This window comes from Bicyclus anynana, chromosome 2 (assembly GCF_947172395.1).
Source record: "Bicyclus anynana chromosome 2, ilBicAnyn1.1, whole genome shotgun sequence".
Lineage (NCBI taxonomy): Eukaryota > Metazoa > Arthropoda > Insecta > Lepidoptera > Nymphalidae > Bicyclus > Bicyclus anynana.
Genome location: NC_069084.1, coordinates 1,891,476 through 1,914,335, shown reverse-complemented (window position 1 = coordinate 1,914,335; position 22,860 = coordinate 1,891,476). Strand labels below are relative to the sequence as shown.

Here is a 22,860-nt window from a genome sequence, read left to right as displayed (position 1 = left end):
GAGGCGCCATAATTGAATTTCGCTCTGTTCTCAAATTTACTTCGGGCTGGCGCTGCCTAGAAGATACTTATTCACTCTTGCCTTGAAAGTGCAAAAATTGTTCCGATTTTGGCCACGCGCAAACTCATTGTGCGCGCACTCTGGACAAAATATTGGGACCATGTTTTATGGGGCAAAATGCATAGTTACCTATAATAATTGAAGCATATTAAGTGTATTGATAAAAATTTAACAAACTAAAAGAGTTTTTTGTTAATTTACACTTAAATACGATATCAGCTGATGAAGTATAGGCCGATAACTGAAGGTAAATTAGAGCGATTTAAAAGCATAATTTCTTCAAAAATTCCAAGTCTTTCATTTGAAAATAGTCACCCAGACAGGCTATTTGGTACGCTGTTCAAGACAATAGACAAAGAGTTTTGTAAAATTTTTAACTTTAAACGTATTAATGTTACTCAAAAATTAAAGTTTAGCGAATGGGCTACTGTAGGCATTTACAAAAGTAGAGACAGATTGTACGAGTTGTACGAGGAGAAACAGTATAATCAAACGCGAACATATTTAGAACATGTAAAAAACTATTCAAAAATTTTCAAACGTGTTTGTATTCTTGCAAAATCATTACACATCAAAGATAGAATAATAAAATCTGAAAACAAGGTACAAACAACCTGGAACATAATTAATAAAGAATCAGGCAAAATTAGACCACGTGATATGAGTTTTGAATTAATTGTCAATGATAAAAAGATAAACACCGATAACGAGGTTGTTAATGCCTTTGAAGACTTTTTCCAGAATGTTCCTATCTTGTTAACAGATTCACTGGACTCTTCTGCTACGGAAGCCCAGAGGATATTAAGAGGCCATGTTAAAGAGTGCAACGTTCTTTTTGAATTTCATCATATAACTGTATCAGACATTAAAAAAACTTTTAAACTGTTAAAATTAAAAAGAACTGGAGACATGTGGGGCATGTCAGTGAAAGTAATATCTAACATCATTGATGTCATTGCTCCCCACTTAGCTATTATTTTTAATGAATGCGTGGATTTGGGTATCTTTCCGAACCTAATGAAACATGGCAAACTGTTACCACTTTTTAAATCAGGTGACAAAACTGATGTTAATAATTATAGACCAATTACAATACTGCCAACACTTAGTAAGGTTTTTGAAAAAATCATTTTAAATCAACTTTTAAGTCATTTTAATTTAAATAATTTATTTCACCCTGAACAGTATGGTTTTACTAAAGGTCGCAGTACAACTGATGCAAGTGCTAAACTTTTAAAACATATATATGATGCATGGGAAAATGCTAAGAATGCTATTGGTGTATTTTGTGATTTGTCCAAAGCATTCGATTGTGTTGACCATAACATTCTTTTACTTAAGTTAAGCCACTATGGCATAAAAAGTGTTGCACTCGATCTCATCGCCTCTTATCTTAGTGATAGAACACAAAAGGTATGCATAAATGATTCAAAGTCTCGCGGTTTTTCTAACACAATGGGCGTCCCACAGGGTTCAATTCTGGGTCCTTTTCTATTCCTAGTGTACATAAACGATTTACCACACCATGTTAGCGGCATCTGTGAGATAGTACTGTTTGCTGACGACACATCCCTAATTTTTAAGAGTGACAGAAGTAAAGATAATTCCGACGATGTAAACCGTGCCTTATCGCATGTGTCGCATTGGTTCACTGTTAACAACTTACTTTTAAATGCAAAGAAAACTAAATGTATTGAGTTTTCATTACCAAATGTTATAAAATTAGATAAGTCTATAATGATCAATGGTGAAACACTAGAAATAGAGAATTCCACAGTTTTCCTGGGAGTGACCTTGGATTCTAAACTTCAGTGGGGTGCTCATATAGAAAAACTGTCAGGTAAACTCAGCTCAGCTGCTTTTGCAGTGAGAAAAATAAGACAGTTTACTGATGTTGATACAGCTAGACTTGTTTATTTTGCGTACTTTCACAGCGTAATGTCTTACGGTATTTTGTTGTGGGGCAAGGCTGCTGATATACATTCTATATTTGTACTTCAAAAAAGAGCAATTCGAGCAATATATCAACTAAAATCACGCGAGTCCCTTCGTCAAAAGTTTAAAGAAATAGGCATTTTAACAGTAGCCTGTCAGTATATATATAACAGTATAGTTTATGTGAGACAAAATATTAATTTGTACAAACGAAAAGGAGATCTAAACCCACGTCTTACTAGACACGGGCATAAGTTAGTTATTTCTGCATATCGTCTCCAAAGAGTTAAAAAATCTTTTGTGGGTTTGGGTGTACTCTTCTATAACAAGATCCCCAAGACTGTGATGGACTTGCCAATGCACAACTTTAAGCAATGTGTTAAAAAACATTTACTTATTCAAGGTTACTACACTATTGATGAGTTCCTTAACGTCAAAGGTGCATGGAGGCCATTGGATCAGCTTCCACCTTCACACAGGAAATAAAACTATAAGAAATTGTAATTTAATTGTTATCAAATGTAAATTGTAATACTGTATGACTTTTTCAAAAGAGCAACTGTTGAGTTTCTTGCCGGTATCTTCTCAGCAGAACCTGCCTTCCGAACCGGTGGTAGAATCTTTACAAATAGTCAACTGACGTGTCAAAAGTGCTTGTAAACTGAGCCTACTTGAAATAAATGAATTTTGAATTTGAATTTGAATTTTAAAGAAACATAGTCAAACGCGTTGGTGCGTTCATGCTGGTTCCTATGTGATACTTAGTAAAAGGGTTGTACCAGTTGGCGGTAATTAATTATTTTTAGAGGACTCGCTATAGTGGCGGTGGTCTAAAGTATCGCTAATATGTGTTGATGTTTTATAACTCGACAGTGTGACTTCCTAATTTTTTTTACTCAATTGGGTGACAATGTAAAATATACTCAGAGGCACAATTATCCGCCCAGTTTAATATACTCGTGTCATAAAGAAGGCGGATAATTGTTACTCTAAATATATAACACTATGTACTAGTGGAAGTAGTAATATCAAACTCTGTTTTCTGTTTTCAAAGAATCAAGTTGAGGGATAACTCAGTCGAACCAACACAATCAAAATAGTACCTAGTTAATTAACCCGTGCTTGATACCTTAAGTCGTTGAGTAATGGTTAAATTTGCCACATAAACCTATAGTTTATAAGTTAACCCTAGCTGTCTCCGCAAAGTACAACTTTCGAACCCCCGCAGACGCACAATAATATTGTCAAAGTTATGTTTTATTCAATATTTTTCTTGCAATTTTAATACTTTGTCTTTCCATAGACCGTAAGAACCTTCTTGCTTTAACGAAAATATGAAAATCAATTGCCATTTGAAAATATTGAAAGTGAAATGTTTAAAACCTATATTTTTATAACTATAAAGATTGTTGTGTGGGGAACACAAAAGTTGTACGTATAGCATCTAATAATGGACATCAATAAGAAAATTACAAAAAAATATTATTTATATCATTAAATTTCCATCATTAAAATATAACACCAATTATATATATCACATTTAATTGACTACAACACAGACAAATTGCTACGTTGTATTATACAACCAAGTATATTTAGGGCCCGAACCTACATTTTTCATACTTTTCGAGCGTTGTCCACAGACTTGTATTTAGCTAGATACCGCACGCATACTACAGAATGAAATGCAGCGTCTAGCTACATAAATACGTCTGAGGTTCTCGAATTCATGTTTAGGCCCTAAAAAGATTTACATGGACGTTTCGACGCGATATATACATCGTTATATTAATACATTAAAAACACACCGGCCTTAAATATTTTGTCAGACTTAAATACAAGTTTTAATCCTAGTTTCAAGAAAGGTGTGTAGGTAAAATCTAGAAGGTTAAAGAGGAATACATTGAAGGAAGAATATTACAATATAATTTTTATCGTTAACAATCTGGTTTTAGTCAAATTCCCACATACGATGATTTTTGTTACTAAACCTAAACCCACCAAAGTAGAATCACTTACAATAATAATTTTAACGTTAAATAATAATAATAGATTAGTTAAAACTATTTAATTGCAATCCAATTTATCAAGGACAATAGATAGAGAGAGAGAGAGAGAGCGAGTGAGAGAAAGACATTAAAGTGCACGCTTAAGCATGTGTCTCACAAATGAACAACACAAATTATTTCTAACACCAAAGACAAGGGTCAGCGTATTATTAGTTCATATCTTTTATTCATTCTTAGTACTATACCAAGTTTTGCGTTACAAAACGCACAACGCCTACAAACGCAATCGCAAACGCACCGGAATGGCTTTTGTTTTAAAAGTACAACATACGCCTTAATTGCCGAAAGGCTCTGCAATTTCCATGCTAACGACGCATTTGTTTCTGTTTTCCTGTCATTTCATGATGATCTCTGCTTTGATCTTCGGCGGAACTCTGAAGGGAGCATCAATGACGTCATGAGTGCATTGTAGTTGGAGTTCCATGATGTCCCGGTGAAGGGACATGATCAAGCGAAGGATCTTCGTGAAGTACTCCAATCTCTGAAATAGAAGAAAACGAGATATTTTGAGTTTATTTATATCTGTTAATATACTCAGAGCCACAATTATCCACCCACTTTTGTATACTCGCGTATATCAAAGTGAGCGGATTGTGCCTCTGATTATATGTAATGTAAACTCGGTTTACTTTCAAGAAAATTACGAGCATGTGTTAAAGCAAAATGCCATCTAAAGAAGAAGTGCAGTACCACTATTCTTAAACGATGTTTATAACTCGACAGTGTGAGTTTCAAATTCGTCTCTATCTCTCTCTGTCCACAGTATCGTGTTAGACAGAGAGCTAAGATGAATTCAAGACTTGCAATGTCGTATTGTATAAATATGGTAAAGAAAAGCGGTACAGAAAGTCACTATTTGAATGTGGGTTAAATAAATAAATAGTCATCCGCCTATAGAAAACTAGGACAATATTTAAAACTTATATAAATTACTTAATTAATGCGAAATGAACAATAGTTTTTTTACTGATAGAAAAGATCTATTTGTTAAGGCAACTAGAGAAGCAAAATACTTTATATAAATTGTAGCAAATAGCACTCAGAAAAAGTAGTTTGAAAACGAATCTAATGGTTAAAGTTAAAATATTGTAACAAAATAAAATAAGTATTATAACAAAAATTAAAGAAGTACAAGAGTATTCTTTCTATCTCAGACGCACAATTATCCGCCCACTTCAATATACTCGCGTCACATTAAAGTGGACGAATAATTGTGCCTCTGAGTATATTAATGGCAATTTAGATAGAGTACATAGTATTAGGTATCATGATAAAGTATCAGCTATTTGTAAGCGTAGAAAAGGATTTAGTATGTAATTTATTAGTCTTTATCAGATACAAGATAACATTAATTAAATAATATTATTGACTAAAAAGATGCATGCAAAATAATAATTCATTGTACACTAAAGGGAAAAATTCTTACGCTAAAAATAAAATAAATAATAATTAGATGCGATAATTATCCAAAATTCAGTAAGTAAATTAAATCTTAGAGCGGTAGATTCCCTTTATTGTACAAATATGCATATTAAATGATAAATGCATGCTCAAAGAACTTTATTGATATATACTGCTCTAAGCATTAAGGAAAAGCTTAAAAGTTAAAAGCGACTTACTTTACGATTTTTCCCCTCAGTGTACAAAATTTTAACACAACACAAAACAGGGTATTTTTATTACGACTGTAGCGTGAAAGAGACGAAGCTAGATATGACAACACACCTTTGTTCAATACGTAGCTTTGTCTCGCTCTTTTGTACAAACGCATCGAAAAATGTTATAAATATTTTATTTTAATATTTTATCATCTTTTATATTTTTTCTCAACAATATAGATACCACCCAATCCAATGCTATTGTAAGTAGAATATAAGTAATTTTACACCTATGTTATATTTTTGCTATGCTATATTTTGATGTTGACAGACGTAAACATCAAAATATTTTTAATTGTTGTACATTTTATTTTCAATGTTTGCCTAACAATTACAGATTTTTTTTATTTATATTCAGAGTCAGAGTCTATTGACTCAACAATTAAGGCAAGTATAGAAGTTATATTCATAATGATTTACTGATCAGAGGCGTGAATAAGATAATCAACCAGGGTAGACACTACCGGGTACACTACAGATTAGCCAGACTATAGACCAATATGGAAATTGAACTACACGTAAGGGTAGGCAGCAGTTTATGCCTGTACCTACTTGTGTATGTTATTGTAAGTGATAGTTCTAGTGCTGACTGACCTGGCTGCTTTGCACGCTGTGTCCGTTGGCCCTTTCCCCGCCGACCACCGTGCTACAAGGCAGCGGCTTGGCGACACCTATAGTAACTGTGCCTGAAACAAAATTTTAATATTGTAGGAAATAGTAGTCTGAGACGGATATGATGTCACTCGATATCGCGTTGGCTCGTGCCGACGCTAGGTAGCGCGACTTGTTTGCGTAAAGATTAGGGATTTAGAGAGAGGTAGCGATTGGTTGGCGGGAACGACTTGCGATATAAGGTGCTCGTCGTACGGTCGGCTTCAGTGTGCTCGTGGCGTTCGAGCCATCCCCATTTCTTGTCGTGTAATTCTTTATTTGAGTGGAAAATGGGAGTGTTTGTTAACTGTCAAAGGCGCATTTCACCCTACACACAACGTTCACAAGTGCGTGACTCCACTCAAGGTCATTCTCTGCCATTCTAGGGTATTATTTTAGTTACAGTTTGATTTGTTAATTAAGTGGTCCTGACAAATGTTGTGACCTTAGTTCGACATTGGTTTTCCTATTTTTGAGGCTTTTGCTAAAAATATATATTTACAAATACATAATAGCTACTTTTAGGTATTAACTGTTTCGTTGATCCAATTAGTTAGGATATTATTTGTAGGGTGGATATCATGTGGCTTCGGATCCCGAAGGGATAGGTACGCTAGCTATAAAATATTGAGTTTACCTTTTTCCAAGGTTCAGTATAAATTCAGCCCTGAGTTGGTTACACCACCGTGTCATGGAGAGCTCCTTAAGCCATCTATCTATTCACTATCAATTCATTATTTTGGTCTTTATTATCAACCTATTAAAATATACAAGAAACCAAATAACAAAATGTCATCTACATAATAATATCAACCAGTAAGCACTGGATGACATTTTTTAATTTGTATCACATTGTACAGATGACATTTTGTCATCATGATAAATAATAAAGAGCAAAATAGGAAATAGGCCAACTGGTAATTGTCAGTATCATAATTATGATAGTGATCGTAACAGAATAACACCCAATCGCAAACGCACTTTGGAGCACCCATTTCCAAACCTTTGAAACCGGCTAGGTGTCTTTAATAGCTACTACGGTACAAGCTTCGTAGATTCTACGAAGCTTGTACCGTAGTAGCTATTGGGACCATGGAACCTTCTAAATGTCATAAAATCACGAATATTATCTATCACAGAATCTCTGTTTATAAGTACAGAGTAAATAATAATGATGATGGCAACGATAAACAACAAGAACAATTAAAACTTACAAGAAAAATACGATGGACAATGTAATTCTCGTTAAAGACAACACAAAACTATCCCAAGTGCGGCGGAACGGTCAACAATTAAAAATTAATACATATAAAATGTACTTGTACTGTTATAATTAACAAAATTTTAAATTATAATATAACACAACACAAATCACAACCTGACGAGTAAGATGTGATCACTTGATTGTCATTTATATATCAACTGTATCACAAATATTTGCAGTTCTTTTTACAGCACTATTTACACTTGATAAGATAAACTGTATTTATATTTTCAGATGAGTAAATATCTCATTAGAATTACATAATATCTATACCTAAGTAGTTGTGCATTTTTTGTCACTATTACGACTTTATTTGATATTTTATTTTTTTATAATTTAACCTGAGTTTTATTGAAATGATTTGAAAGTTTTACTTAAAGTATTCTTTTCATACGTTTTGAGCAAAATATTGAGAAAATGGCACTGAAACACGACTGCTATCCAATAATAGTCGCGGAATATATCGTAAAATACTTTCAGTTCCCAGTATACGAACATGTTGTTCGTGTCGTTTATGCGTTTTCGAATAAACCATAGCTGTTTGTTATTGCTACTAAACTAACACAAACACAATTTTGTTTTGTGGCAGTTAAAAGTTATTTATATTCTGTTTTGTTTGGGATAGCAAAAATACATATCTACGAATTGCTTAGGCGCCTAGCTCTTTTATTTATAAACGAGGGAAACGCGTTTACGCATAATTCATTTATTGGCTGGCATGGCTCCGTAGGCTAGATGTGTTTGCTTTTGGATTGGAGTTCGTTTTTCTGTGCGCTTACATACAAAGATTTAATATTTTTATTTCATTATGGGCAATTCTTTTAACGAGCCGCAGACTAAATTCAGAACGAGGAAATCCGTAGAACGAAATTAATAATGACGTAGCCCAAAGGATTAGCAAACTCATGTGGCAGGGGCGGGCGGGCAATATATTTGTCGCAGAACTAAGTTTGTTAAGCTAGCTTGTTTACTTATCAATTTAGTTTTGTTGTTTTTGTTTTCTCTTTCGACTTTTCTATTAATTTATCTCTATTATTATTATCATTATCTCTTTTTTTTATATTGGACTAGCGGACCCGGTCAAGCTTCGTTTTGACATAAGTGCACTTATTCTCTATCCCTACTCTACCCCTACCCTAACCCTACCCTACCCCTACCCTACCCCTACCCCTACGGCTTGACTGTTAAACGTTTGTATGGGCAATAGAAAAGGGCAGTTTTTAGGGTTTTCCCGGAAATTATTTCATTTTTTCTCACCTTCTAAACCTTCCCTATACCTCCACGAACATTTCAAGACCAAAATAAGATAAATCCGTTAAGCCGTTCTTGAGTTTTAGCGAGACTAACGAACAGCAATTCATTTTTATATATATATAGATTATGTTTTATTGAAGTATGTTTTCCTTGCGAGCTTGCTATCTAATATGTAAAATTTATTTGCGAAAACTTGTAAACTTGTAAGTTTCCTATGTTGTTACTTTTATTATCTTTGTATTTAGCTGTAAGTATTCCTTTCTAAATAAATAAATAAATAGAACAAAATGGATTTGTTCCTTACCTTTCGGAGCACTCTTGATGGCTCTGACCGCCACCGCCAGCGGGCTCCTGGACACGTCGAGCCCGTTGACGGACACCAGCCGGTCGCCCGGCGCCAGCCGCCCGTCCGCCGCCGCCGCGCCGCCGCCCACCACCGAGCGCACCACGATCACTGAACTGCCCGGCTCTGATGGATCCTGGAGACATCATCATCATTAACAACCCATATTCGGCTCACTGCTAAGCACGAGTCTCCTCTCAGAATGAGAGGGGTTAGGCCAATACAGTATACAACAAATAATTAGACAGCCGCGTGGCGCAGTTGGTAGTAGGTCACTACCCTTTCTTTCTGCATCCACGGCCGTGGGTTCGATTCCCACAACTGGAAAATATTTGTGTGATGAGCATGAGTGTTTTCCAGTGTCTGTGTGTATTTATACATTATATAAGTATTTATATGTAGTATATAAAATAAATGTATTTGAATATTATAATATCAACTATATTAATACCCATAACACAAGCTGCTCTGTATTCTTACTTTGGGGCTGGATAGTGATGTGTATTGTTTAAGTATATTTATTAAAAAAAAAAAAAAAATAGTCTACCACGCTGGCCCAATGCGGATTGAGAGACTTCACACACGCTGGAATTAAGAAAATGAGAATTTTCTTATTTTTTAATTATGCAGGTTTTCTCACGATGTTTTTCCTTTACGTGATATTTATTTCATAAAATGCACACAACTGAAAAGTTGGAGGTGCATGATATGATTTACCAAAGGCTACTTTTCATCCCGGAATAATGCACTTTTGAGCACATTTCGAGACACTTTTGAGACGAAGTCGCGGGCGTCTGCTAGTTTGGATTTAGAGTACACACGCACTGCGCTCACCAGGTAGTCCAGGATGGAGAAGCCAAGCCCGCGCTCCTCCTTCTGCAGCTCGATGAGCTGCACCTGGTCGCTCCACATCGCCAGCCCGCTCAGCGGCTCCAGCGACCTGGACCGGTTCCGCTCTAGCTCTTCTGTGCAAAACTCTGCCAATAATACGAAGAGTAATTACCATTCCCGTGGTTAAAATAAATAGCCCGCGGTTAAAACAAATCAGGTGTGATTGTAGTCAAGGACTAACTTGTAAGTAAATCCGAAGATTATTCCCTACAACCTTACAAACTCACGAACTTTACATATTTACAATATTCAAAACTATTTAGAAACCGCGGTTTGACCCACTTGTAAACTTTGATAGTAAGTACTTAGATAAATAACTGACTATTGATAATGGTCCAAGATCCGGAGTAAGAAATATATATCCTCACCTGTTATATATTTGGGATAAAAACTAAATGAAAGAAAATATTCACATTGACACATTGCTAATAAATGCCTCGTCAAATTGCGGCCAAATATATTCTTTATACAAAATCTAGGAAACTATGAACCAGATTACATTAATTAATTGTTTATATTATCTGGCAACCCCACAGTTGCAGTGTGAAAGCAGGCAACCTTTACGTTTTCAATTCTATTGGGTATATTACGAGTGTACTTTTATTAGTTACGAGTAAGTAAAGAAGGAAGTATCTAGGTAAAATAAATTAAAAAAAATCATTTCATGCTCACCGGGCGCAATTTCACTAGACAACAATTGTAATGTGTTTATGTGATTATTTTCTATAATTTATTTCGTATCCCAAATAATTAACAGTGTGCCTAGTGGGAGTTTTCAATATTTTCATACTGTCACTATCACGTTGACGTAAACGCAAATTTATATGGAATTGAAACAGTTGTGCAGTAGTGCTACTAGATGGCGCTGTTTCAATTCCTTATAAATTCGCGCTTACGTTATGTGACAGTAACAGTATCAAACTGCCACTAGGCCCTCAGATGAGGGTATATATTCCATATACCGGATCTCGTACTATAATGTAAAATCAACTTACCGTCATGATCATGGCCGGCTGACATGACAGTGCTGGCACTGCAGAGCGACGCCACCGAACTCTCCGACTTGGCCTTGATCAACCGCTGAGGGGGCGCTAGGAGGTCTTGCAGACTCCCTCCCACGATGCTACTCTACATGAGAAGAACACAGGTTAAGTACACCATCGTCATTACGTATAAGCTTGCGTTTAATAGGTTGAAAAAGTAAAGCTTGGTATTAAAATGCACTATATGACTGTGTACTTCATCATCATCATCATCATCATCATATCAGCCGATGGACGTCCACTGCAGGACATAGGCCTTTTGTAGGGACTTCCAAACATCACGATACTGAGCCGCCTGCATCCAGCGAATCCCTGCGACTCGCTTGATGTCGTCAGTCCACCTGGTGGGGGGTCGGCCAACACTGCGCTTACTAGTGCGGGGTCGCCATTCCAGCACTTTGGGACCCCAACGTCCATCGGCTCTTCGAACTATGTGCCCCGCCCATTGCCACTTCAGCTTCGCAACTCGTTGAGCTATGTCGGTGACTTTGGTTCTTCTGCGGATCTCCTCATTTCTGATTCGATCACGCAGAGATACTCCTAACATAGCTCGTTCCATCGCCCTCTGTGTGACTCTAAGCCTTCTTATGAGGCCCATAGTTAGCGACCAAGTCTCGGAACCATAGGTCATCACTGGCAACACGCACTGTTCGAAGACTTTTGTCTTCAGGCACTGAGGAATTTCGGACGAAAAGATGTCGCGAAGCTTCCCGAATGCAGCCCAGCCGAGTTGGATTCGACGGTTCACCTCTTTCTCGAAATTGGACCTACCTAACTGGATCATATGTCCTAGGTATATGTATTCGTCTACAATTTCGAGTGCAGCGTTCTCAACTATAACTGGGTGGAGCGATACATGAGCATTACACATTATTTTTGTTTTGCCCATGTTCATTTTCAGGCCCACCTGTTGAGAAACGCTGCTGAGGTCATTGAGCATGGTACTAAGGTCATCCAGAGTCTGTGCCATGATGACTACATCATCCGCGAACCGCAGTTGAGTGATGTACTCGCCATTGATGTTGATGCCAAGTCCGCTCCAGTCCAGAAGCTTAAAGACGTCTTCCAGTGCGGCGGTAAATAGCTTCGGAGAGATCACATCTCCCTGACGCACTCCTCGCTGCAACTGGATTGGCCTCGTAGTCTGATCCTGAATACGGACTGACATAGTGGCGTTTTCGTACAAGCACTTCAACGCTTGGATATACCTGTAATCAATTCGGCATCTCTGCAATGACCTTAGCACAGCCCAGGTTTCCACCGAATCGAAGGCTTTCTCATAGTCCACAAACGCTAAGCAAAGTGGCTGGTTATACTCGTGAGTCTTCTGTATAACCTGCCGCAGCGTATGGATGTGGTCTATGGTACTAAAGCCTTTTCGGAAACCGGCTTGTTCGGGAGGCTGGAAGTCGTCAAACCTATTAGCGAGACGATTCGTAATGACTCTCGAGAACAATTTGTAAACATGGCTTAGCAGCGAGATGGGTCTGTAATTCTTCAGCAAGGTGTTGTCACCTTTTTTGAAGAACAGAACCACCACGCTCCTATGCCACGCCTCAGGCGTCGTGCCCTCGTGAATGACGGAATTGAACAATCGCTGAAGGACTTTAAGTATCGGTTTTCCACCCGCTTTCAGGAGTTCTGCTGTGATTCCGTCCTCACCTGGCGCCTTATTGTTCTTCAGGTGTTTGAGAGCCACACTAATCTCGTATAGGCTGACGTCCGGGATATCTTCGGTATAGTGTCGGGTCAACTTGGCTCTGGGGTCTTTAGCCAAATTGGCAACAGGCTGCTGAGTAGTCGTGTATAGCTGTCCATAGAACTTCTCGACCTCACTTAATAACTCGGGCTTGGAAGAAATTAGATTACCGTGTTCGGTCTTCAAACGCGTCAGCTGCCTCTGTCCAATAGACAGATCTCTGGCGAAAACTTTCGAGCCTCGATTATTTTCAATCGCATTTTTAATACGCTCGGTATTGAAATTTCGCAAGTCGCTGGTTTGCGACTTAGAGATCTGTCTACTGATTTGTCGGTATTTTGACGCATCTGCTGAAGACTGTAATCTCATTTCTTGCCTCTCTTCCATGAGTTTAAGTGTTTGGTCCGAGAACTTTTTGGTTCTTTTCGCACGGTGGGTCTTATAGAACTTAGACCCAACGGAATGGACAGTTTCCACGAACCTGTTGTTCAGATCGTCCACAGTTTCGCAATTTGCTAGGCAATCAAAGCGGTTCTGCAGTTCTAGTTGAAAGGACTCGGGGTTTTGAATATGGGCACGAGTAGGTCGGAGCGTAGACTTCACCAGTCGATACCGTTCCAGCTGAATGTTGATATTCAACGTGCCTCTAACCATTCGGTGATCGCTACCGGTTTTCACCCTATGGATCACAGAAACATCGTTGAATATTTGCCGTCTGGTAGACAAGATGAAGTCGATCTCGTTTTTCGTGGAACCATCGGGGCTCATCCAGGTCCATTTCCTATGTGGTGGCTTCTTGAAGAAGGAGTTCATCATAAAGAGGCCCTCCTTCTCCATGAAGTCAGCCAACATTTGGCCCCTATCGTTCCGTTGCCCATATCCAAATCGTCCCACTTTCAACTCTGAACCGCTACGTTCGCCCAGCTTTGCGTTAAAATCCCCCATCACAACATTGTAATAAGAGTTTGAGGCATGTATGGCTTTAGAAATATCCTCATACAATACCTCTACCTCCTCGTCGGGATGTGTCGAGGTCGGTGCGTAAACCTGTATAACCTTCAACGAATACCGTTTGGTAATTCGGAGGACCAGGAACGCTACCCTGCTCGACACACTCTCGACATTTACAACATTGTTCACGAGGGACTTGTGAACGATAAATCCGACACCACCCTGGGACTGTTGGTCGCCCTCCCGGTAGTAGAGCATGTTGCCGGATTCAAGGATTATCGAGCCCTCCCCCTCTCTTCGGACTTCAGACAATCCTATGATATCCCAGTGCAACTTGCTCATAACTTCTTCCAGCTCGATGACCTTTTCGTCGGACCTCAAAGTGCGTGCGTTGTATGTTGCCAGGTCTAGTCGTCGGGGTTGGCAGCGGAATCTCTGCCGGAGATTCTTAACACCCCTTGCCCCGCCGTTACCATAACCGCTGCCAGAGCCAGGAATAGCGGGGCTGCCGGGGACTAGGGGCTGTGTTTTGTTTTTGCCGTCCATACAAAGTTTTGCCCAGTACTGACCACGCTGGGCATGCGGGTTGGTCAGCGCAGTGCTAGATTACTCGCGCCGGTGTCGCTGCTGCCCGACACCGGCCTGAGGCATTTCGTAATCTAGCCTGTGGGAATGGATATACCGCCATTCGTCGGTCGCCAGAGCCTCGTCGGTCCATCTGCAGGGTGCACCACGAGCAGGTGAGGTTGGCAGTTGGGGAGACTGACTGGTACTAGCCTCCCCCTTACACCCCTGTGTACTTACTGTGTACTTAGTTCTAGATAATTTTGTAAAATGATGATAAATAAGAAAATAAACCTTGGCTGAGTGTGTTGTGGGTTCGTCTCGGACCAAAGTACGCTTTTGTTTGTTTGCTGACTCGTCTCAGTAAAAAAGCAAAGTAATTTTTTGCTTATTCAATATAAGCTGCAAAAGGTTATTTAGTTAGGGACGAAAATGGGCGCTCCACTTTTCGTTAGTAAAAAAAAAATATATTATATTTCTTCAGCACAACAACACAGTTACGACAACTTTGACTAAATAAAAAGGTGCTTGTGAAAAATCCTACCTAGAAACACTACTACTTGAATTTCAACAAGGTATTTCTAAGTGTGAAAAGTCACATTAAAGCAATAACTTCAACAGATCAATACGACTTACGAATACCAATTTATTTAGTAAATCATGTTTTTTTTTATTCTAAATAAACATTATAAATAGTAAAGGTACGTAGATAGCATGAATGAGAGAATCACGAATTTATTAGTAGGTAGTTCGTGGAGGTAACACTATTTGAAGATCCGTCAAGGCATTTATTCATAACATTGAACTTTGTTCACGGCATTTTGACATCGGAAAGTTTTAGTGAAGTTAAACAGTGTCAAGTTCAAAAACTGTTAAGGTAACGCATGCCAACCATACACATTAATGGTTGTTAGACACGAACTTAGGCAGGAAAATTGAACGATCAAGTTAAAATAATGAAATAAGAGTTAACACAAGGTTAAACCTTGACTTTGATTTCACCGACGGACGTCTAAAAATGTCGTCTTAATTTACCGCAAAGTTTTGATCAAGCAACGCTAACGATACCTTACTTTTAAACCAACGAGTACAAAGTGAGAAAAGTATAAATAATATAAGTACAGAAGAAAACTTGCTTAACTCTTGATTTGTAAATTGTAGGGGAAAACGAAAGCAGGAATTATTTATTTTACAGTGCGTGTTGTTTTTGGCAGGAGGTGTAGAACATCTATAAAGCGAGAGCCTTTGATTGCCAGACCTCCAAGATTTCATAATAAAAAAATCTTCAGAGACTCTTATATTAAATCTTTATATCTATAACGGTTATCCAATTATTTCTCATGTTATCTCAAAGAAAATATAAAATATTACAGTTTATGTGTTTGAGTGTCTGGACCTGCCTACCTGCCTAAAACTCCTGAATGGCCTAATGTACCTACTCATGGTACGAAATTTTATAAAATAAAGGTCTGACAACTACAGGCTCTTAGACCATCATCTCTGACAGTTATTGATTTAAGTACTAACTCTGGCAAAGCATGTTTCAGCTCTGGCGTGCGGCTCGCTGCGCTTCCTCACCACCACGAGCAGCACGGGCGACTTGACCGCGCGCAACCGGGTCACCACCTCCACGTGATGCGCTCCTAGTACACGCATTCCGTTTACCTGTAAAAAATATTATTTTGAGGTGATTTAATTTTGAATTGCCTAACCTAAAAAAGTGTTTCCTAACCTTAGAAGGTACAAGTATAAAAGACAAAAGTATGTAATCGTACATTATGAACTCCGACACAGTCGTAAACTAATACCATGAATAATATTTTTTTAATAGAGATAAGAAGCTCCATCATGACATGTTGACTCTCACGTTCTCCGTTAGTTTTGTTCTCCTTGCCAAGCCATTGTTGGTAACAGAGCAGCTTTGGATACCCTGACTAATATTAAACTTGCTGCAGTTCTAGCGAGGCCAAGGTCTAAGCTGATGGTTCTATGACATTTTGCTGGTAATCCTCTTGCACCCACTTCTACAGCATCGAATTCAAATAAAGAGGAGCGGTAGAGTACCTAATGCCTAGAGTAGGTACACTACAAACCGACGGACCTGACGATTCAAAAGTGCTTGTAAACTAAGCCTACATGGAATAAATTAATATGAATTTAAATAAGCTAACTACATTTATTTCCACTTTAAGAAGAAAAATACTCATTTCACTATATTTTAACATGCATACCTCTAACAACTCATCTCCCACTTTATAAATGCCCAGCTTGGAGACGGGACTGTTGGGCGCGATGGCTCTAATGTAATGCCTCGCCTGCACCTCCTTGCCCCCCACCACGCGCACCGTGCCTTCTAGCGAGATGCCCAATCCGCTGTCCTTCTCTTTCATTATGGAACCCACCTGGAAATACAAATATATACAGAATTAGCAGATTCGCGATCGCGATCCCGCTCCCGAGGGAATACAGGGATAATCCTAAAACTCTATTGGTAAAAGAATTTTTAAATTCGGTTCTGCAGAACCAGTTCCATCCAGTTTACCCCTACAATCTCACAAACCGTACCTATTTGGAATATTAATATATATTATGATTTAAATTTAGCTAGTAAGTTATTCAAAATTAATCGTTTAGTGGTTTTTCATAATAATATTCTTTTTTTTCGGGAAAACTAATTTTCATGTATTTTGTGGACTTATTTTTCTTGTGAAATTCTCAAGAATTCCGATTGACACAAACATAATTGGAAAAGTCACGTGGCAGTGATAGCCCGGGGCATGCACCTCCGTGTTGCACATTTCAAGAAATTAAATATTACACGTGATGTCTCACGTGATATTTAATTAACCGACTTCCAAAAAGGAGGAGGTTCTACGTTCGGCTGTATGTATGTTTTTTTTTTTTTTATGTATGTCCAGCGATAATTCCATTGGCTTGGCACCGCCTTCAAACTGATCAGAAGGTAGCACATAGGTAGGGTGTTATTTTTTGCTTTTTAGTTAAAGTTATCTTTTGAGTTGGAAGTCGGTTGAATTTTTTTTATTAAAATTTTTATTTCTTAAAATGCACACAACTGAAAAGTTGGAGGTGCATGCCCCGGACCGGATTCGAATCCACACCTTCCACAATCGGAGGCAGAGGTCATATTCACTGGGCTATCATGCCTCTCTCGAGAAATAAAATAGTCAGTGTAAACTCTTACTCACAATAACATCATACTGGTACTGGTGTCCGGGCCAGTCCGGCTCGTCCTGCAAGATGTCCCGCCACTTGTCCTGGATGCGCCGGATCTCTCTCTCGGAGATGTCGTCGTCTCTGCCTATGACTATCTCCGCCTCGTCTGAAGGTGACGTCGGCGACGGTAGGTGCGGTTGTATCTCAGAGTCAGGTTCAGCCTCTATGACAGTCGATTCGTCGTACTGGAAGTGAAGTTAATTTGTTTCTATAAGCTTTTCTACGTCATAATCAGCCAGCCCTTCTTATATTAGAGGGAGTGGAGCTTAAGCCTAAGCCTTTTTTATGATTTACAAGTTAGCCCTTGACTACAATCTCACATGGTAAGTGATGATGCAATCTAAGATGGAAGCGGGCTAACTTGTTAGAAAGAGGATGAAAATCCACACTCCTTTCTGTTTCTACACGGCATCATACTGGAACGCTAAATCGCTTGGCGGTATGAGTACGTCTTTGCCGGTAACTAGCCACGGCCGAAGCCTCCCACCAGCTAAACAAAAAGTTAACGAGCTGATGATGATATTGTTTAATTCTTTAACATGCTCGCTGCTCTCTGAAGTACGAGGAGGCACTCGTATCACCACCAACAATTACAATCCCAGAGCTGAAAATGTTACCTGAATAATTCTTAAATGAAAGCAAGCTCAGTGCCTATTACGAGTAGGTCTATCCACCGGAGCGGAGCGAAGTTAATAAATAAATAAATGTTAGATTTAATTCATTTAACCTGCTCCGTTTGCCCGCTCCGCTTACCGGTTTTATATGAATTTTTTAAGTAAATCGCAAGTCCCTGTCCACATAAAAGGAGCGGAGATTTTGTGCAATCCTATTGGTTAATATTTATCCGTTTCTCGGCTCCGCTGCCTCGCTTCGCTTCGGTGGACTGGCAACCTAATAACTAACTGGGGCCGGACTCATCACCGAGAGCGGGAGGTTCGATCCCGCCTGCTGGTCTACTATCTTACCCACTGTTATCTCAGTCTTTTCAGACTAGTTGGAGAGAAAAGGAAATATTGGTCATTATTAAAAAAAATAATGGCAAAAATAAAATATTCTTTTAAAAAAACAGTCATTGAACCTTACCACGCTAAAGCTATATTTGGCGAGGGAGGTGACGGAGGGGCTCGGAGGCGCTATGGGCGACCTCCTGCCGCCCTGCGCCGCTAGTGCCTTCTGCAACCGCTCAAACCCCGCCCCGCGGAGATACCTGCAATGAGATCATACATTTTTATCCCAGATAATGATTTCAGCCATCGATCGTAGATCGTTAGATGGGCCCCGAAGCGTCTTGGAATTGTCATTTGTTTCGCAAATACTTACCCGTGGAAAGTAGCACCTTTCTCTTAATTCATGTAGCGGCTTGTGTTTTTACATTTCCAAAATGAACACCAAGACATAAATAAGGGATTAAACAAGAAAAAACAGTAAAATATTTTTTTAGGTCCACGTTCACTTACAGCAGGTCGTTGCGTATTAAAATAAGATGTGCGTGCACGTCTTTGAGTAATGGCATAACATTGCGCTTTCTTTAATATTTAGGGGCCAATCTAACGATTTATATAGATGATTTTAAGCGACATAGAAAATAACATAGGCCAAACTATGATGACAACGATCATTTGGAATTGTTTATGAAACCGGAATGGCCGAAATGAAAGATGAATACGGGAATAAATTATATCATCATCATCATCGTTTATCATTATCATTATTAACAACCCACTGCTGTGCACGAGTCTCCTCTCAAAATGAGAGCCACACCTTACAGCTTGGCATGTTCAATCGTAACACTCCCGACGGTCCGCGCGGCCCGGGGGGCGTGTAGCGATGAATGAAACCCCACGACTGATGCACCTCATTTCCCCGCACGCACGATTTCACACCAGCGCAGTCTTTCCCCCCGTCGCCCGCATATCATGGGAGTGTCATCAATGAACTTGCCAAGCTATAGTCCAACACGCTGGCCAAGTCTGGCAGATTGGCAGACTTCACACACGTAGAGAATTAAGAAACGTCTCTGGTATGCAGGTTTCCTCACCATGTTAGCCTACGTTACTTACTTGCAAGATTTTTTCAAATCGATCTACCTTTAGAGTTTATTCGTTACATACAAAAATACAAAAGAAAAAAGATAAAAGTAGACACCTCAAAGCTTTCAACCTCACAATAGGACCCCTGGCATCTCGGAGAAACGCGACCGCTTTGTGATTTGTGACTCCGTGTAGCGATACGCCGTCTACCTGCAACAGTAAAGACAATCATTACATTTGGATAGTAGCAGGCGTTACTTTGCGGAAGTTCATCATGAATAGATAATTTTTTTTTTCTATCTTTTTTTTTTTATTCTTTACAAGTTAGCCCTTGACTACAATCTCACCTGATGGCAAGTGATGATGCAGTCTAAGATGGAAGCGGACTAACTTGTTAGGAGGAGGATGAAAATCCACACCCCTTTCGGTTTCTAAACGGCATCGTACCGGAACGCTAAATCGCTTGGCGGTACGTCTTTGTAGGGTGGTAACTAGCCACGGCCGAAGCCTCCCACCAGCAAAAGCAGCAGCAGCAGAGTTTATATTCGTTATTGGCTTCGAGATTGAAATGTAATGATTAATATATAAAAAAATATTTATGTTGCTATCATCCGCGAAAAGCCGACGAACCCATACGACAACGTCACCCAGGTCCGACAAAATACTCTTACGTACGGAAAAATTTGCAATTGCACGTTGTAGAGTCAACATCTCCTGAGGATGCTTCGGTTTCGGGGTGAAACGTACGTAGAGTGTATTTTGTCGGACCTGGGTGATGTTGTCGCATGACTTCGTCGGCTTTTCGCGGATGATAGCAAAATAAGTTTTTTTTCATCTATTAATCATTACATTTCAATCTCGAAGCCAATAACGAATATAAACTCTGTGCATTTTTAGCTGTGGCATTATTAACAAACCACCAACACGCATTGGAATAGCGTGTTGAGTCTAAGCTTCAAATCCGCTCAATAATTCAAAGCCGCGTTAGACTAGTAGATATGACCTCTGCCTTCGATTCGGAGGTCGTAGATTCGAATCCGGTTCGCGGCATGCACCTCCAACTTTTCAGTTATATATTATTACGCGTTATGAAATAGTAAACGAAAAATATTGTGATAAAACCTTCACACCTGAGAATTTCCTTAATCCTCTACGTGTGTCAAGTCTGCCTACCTGCATTGGGCCAGCGTGGTGGACGACTATTAGCCTAATTCTGAGAGGAGACTCGTGCTCAGTGAGCCGAATATGAGTTGTAGTTATGTAGTTATAAAAACGTAAACCACTAAAGTGCCCACTTTACACAAAAATTCTCAATCAAGCATTATCAATGGTTTATAAGAGGGTACTAAGACTTCATATTATGTAAGAAGTAGATACTTGTAAGTATTTGTGAGAATACGTCATTGTTGAGTAATAAAAGATTTGCAAGGATAAAAGACGACAAGTACTCAACAAGCAATAGAGAGGTTACGAGGTCATCAGGGACGTGACGCTTCATATTAATTGCACGTACGGTTAGCAAAAAAATATTTATATATTTTTTTTATGTCAATTTATTTCTGATTGTGTATTTGCCTCGTTGGTCCAGTGATTAGTTTATGTGGTTTCGGATATCGAGGTCCGGCCTTCGAGTCCCGAGTGTTACTTCGAAGAAAATTTTCAATTTCAATTCTCAGCCCGAAGTTAGGATGTTGGTGTTACACCCTGTGCCTCAGATAGCACGTTACGTCATCTCCCTCCCGGTCATTATCATTAACATCTGATAAAGGTCGTTAAAGAAACAAAAAGCCTAAGTGTTACAGTTCCATATCTCCTCTACCGTATGGAGGAAGCCTGAAGTGCATGCGACTATTGTAGAGAAATATAGATAAAGTTTCCATTCGACAACAACAACCGCCATTGGTTGAATTTTGTCTATTTCTATTCACGAGATTTTATCGTCGGTCGCACTGGCCCTGTGTAATGGCCCGTTAATATAATCTTTTATTGATAATGATGAACTGCTCTAGGCTCCTTGATGAGATCGCAGCAGCATAACAGTGTTTGGCGAGTTAGGATAAGAAGTTAAGGGGGTGAATCGATTGTCTAAGGGCGTCTCCCATGAACTCAGACCAAGCTCTGCGGGGGAAGATAAAGTTTATGGACCTACCAATTTAAATGATTTTTTGTAACTTGCTGAAACACAGACTAAAAATATATTAATTTGCTTTTTAATAAAGTGTCAATATTTATTAGGTATTTTAAGCATTTAGTAAAACAATTTTAAATAAAATAATAAATGTCTTAATTGATAAGTATAAGTAGACCTCTTTTTCATAGTAGAGTGGATTTATAGTAAGAGCTACACTACACTAAGAGCTACGCTACACTAACGCGATATCATACATTTCATAAGTCCATGCTAACAAAATCACGGTAATAAAAAAAATATGAAATATACTGAAGTTTATTGAATAAAATATCCTACTAATATTATAAAGGCGAAAGTTTGTGTGTAAGTGTGTAATTATGTTTGTTCCTCTTTTACGCTGCGGCTACTGGAGCGATTTGGCTGAAATTTGGAATAAAAATCGATTTTACTATGGATTAACATAGACTACTTTCATCCCGGAAAAAATCATGGTTCCCGCGGGTTTTGTGAAAAACTGAAATCTACACGGATGAAGTCGCGGGAGTCCGCTGGTATTTTATAATTCCATGCTAACAAAATCACAAAAATAAATAAAAATATGGAATATACTGACGTTTATTGAATAAAATATATATAATAAAACAAATGAATTGCTCAACGGACAAAGAATCTCACTTCACATGAAAATTATTCCGAATGACACTTAACTGTCAGCATCGCTTTAAATACATTAAAGTTCAAAATGCCCACTGAAATATGCACATAATAAATTTATCGGGTGAATAATAGGGGAATCAGGAAAACTTTTTTGTTGACTCTCCTCAAACTGAGATCAACGCAAGAAAATTACAATAACGGGGGAGAGTTTTTGATGGCCGGCACTTAAGGAGTTTATTGTTGGAGATTGATGAAAATTTTCTACCTAAATTACGTATAAGAGATTGCTTTATTATAAGAAAAGGAAAGCATAAAAACAGAACATTTTCAAGAAACCCGCTCAAGATATAGATCTCTTCATTCGAAATCCATTAGAATAAATTTAAATTTAAAAGTAGTTCGTAACTCTATCGCAAACAAAGTTTC

General features: G+C 38.7%; 1 protein-coding gene across 1 annotated transcript in view; it reads right to left on the bottom strand.

Moving 5' to 3' along the window:
- Positions 1-22,860, bottom strand: part of LOC112043742 (inaD-like protein) — a 165,101-nt gene that overhangs the window by 97,818 nt on the left and 44,423 nt on the right. The window contains exons 9-17 of the mRNA XM_052888385.1: positions 19,762-19,856; positions 18,700-18,823; positions 17,589-17,801; positions 16,614-16,784; positions 15,910-16,047; positions 11,121-11,253; positions 10,069-10,211; positions 9,196-9,370; positions 6,317-6,408 (exon numbers count right to left, since the gene is read on the bottom strand). Coding sequence (XP_052744345.1) covers positions 6,317-6,408; positions 9,196-9,370; positions 10,069-10,211; positions 11,121-11,253; positions 15,910-16,047; positions 16,614-16,784; positions 17,589-17,801; positions 18,700-18,823; positions 19,762-19,856 — 1,284 coding nt within the window. The remainder of the gene's footprint in view (positions 1-6,316; positions 6,409-9,195; positions 9,371-10,068; positions 10,212-11,120; positions 11,254-15,909; positions 16,048-16,613; positions 16,785-17,588; positions 17,802-18,699; positions 18,824-19,761; positions 19,857-22,860) is intronic.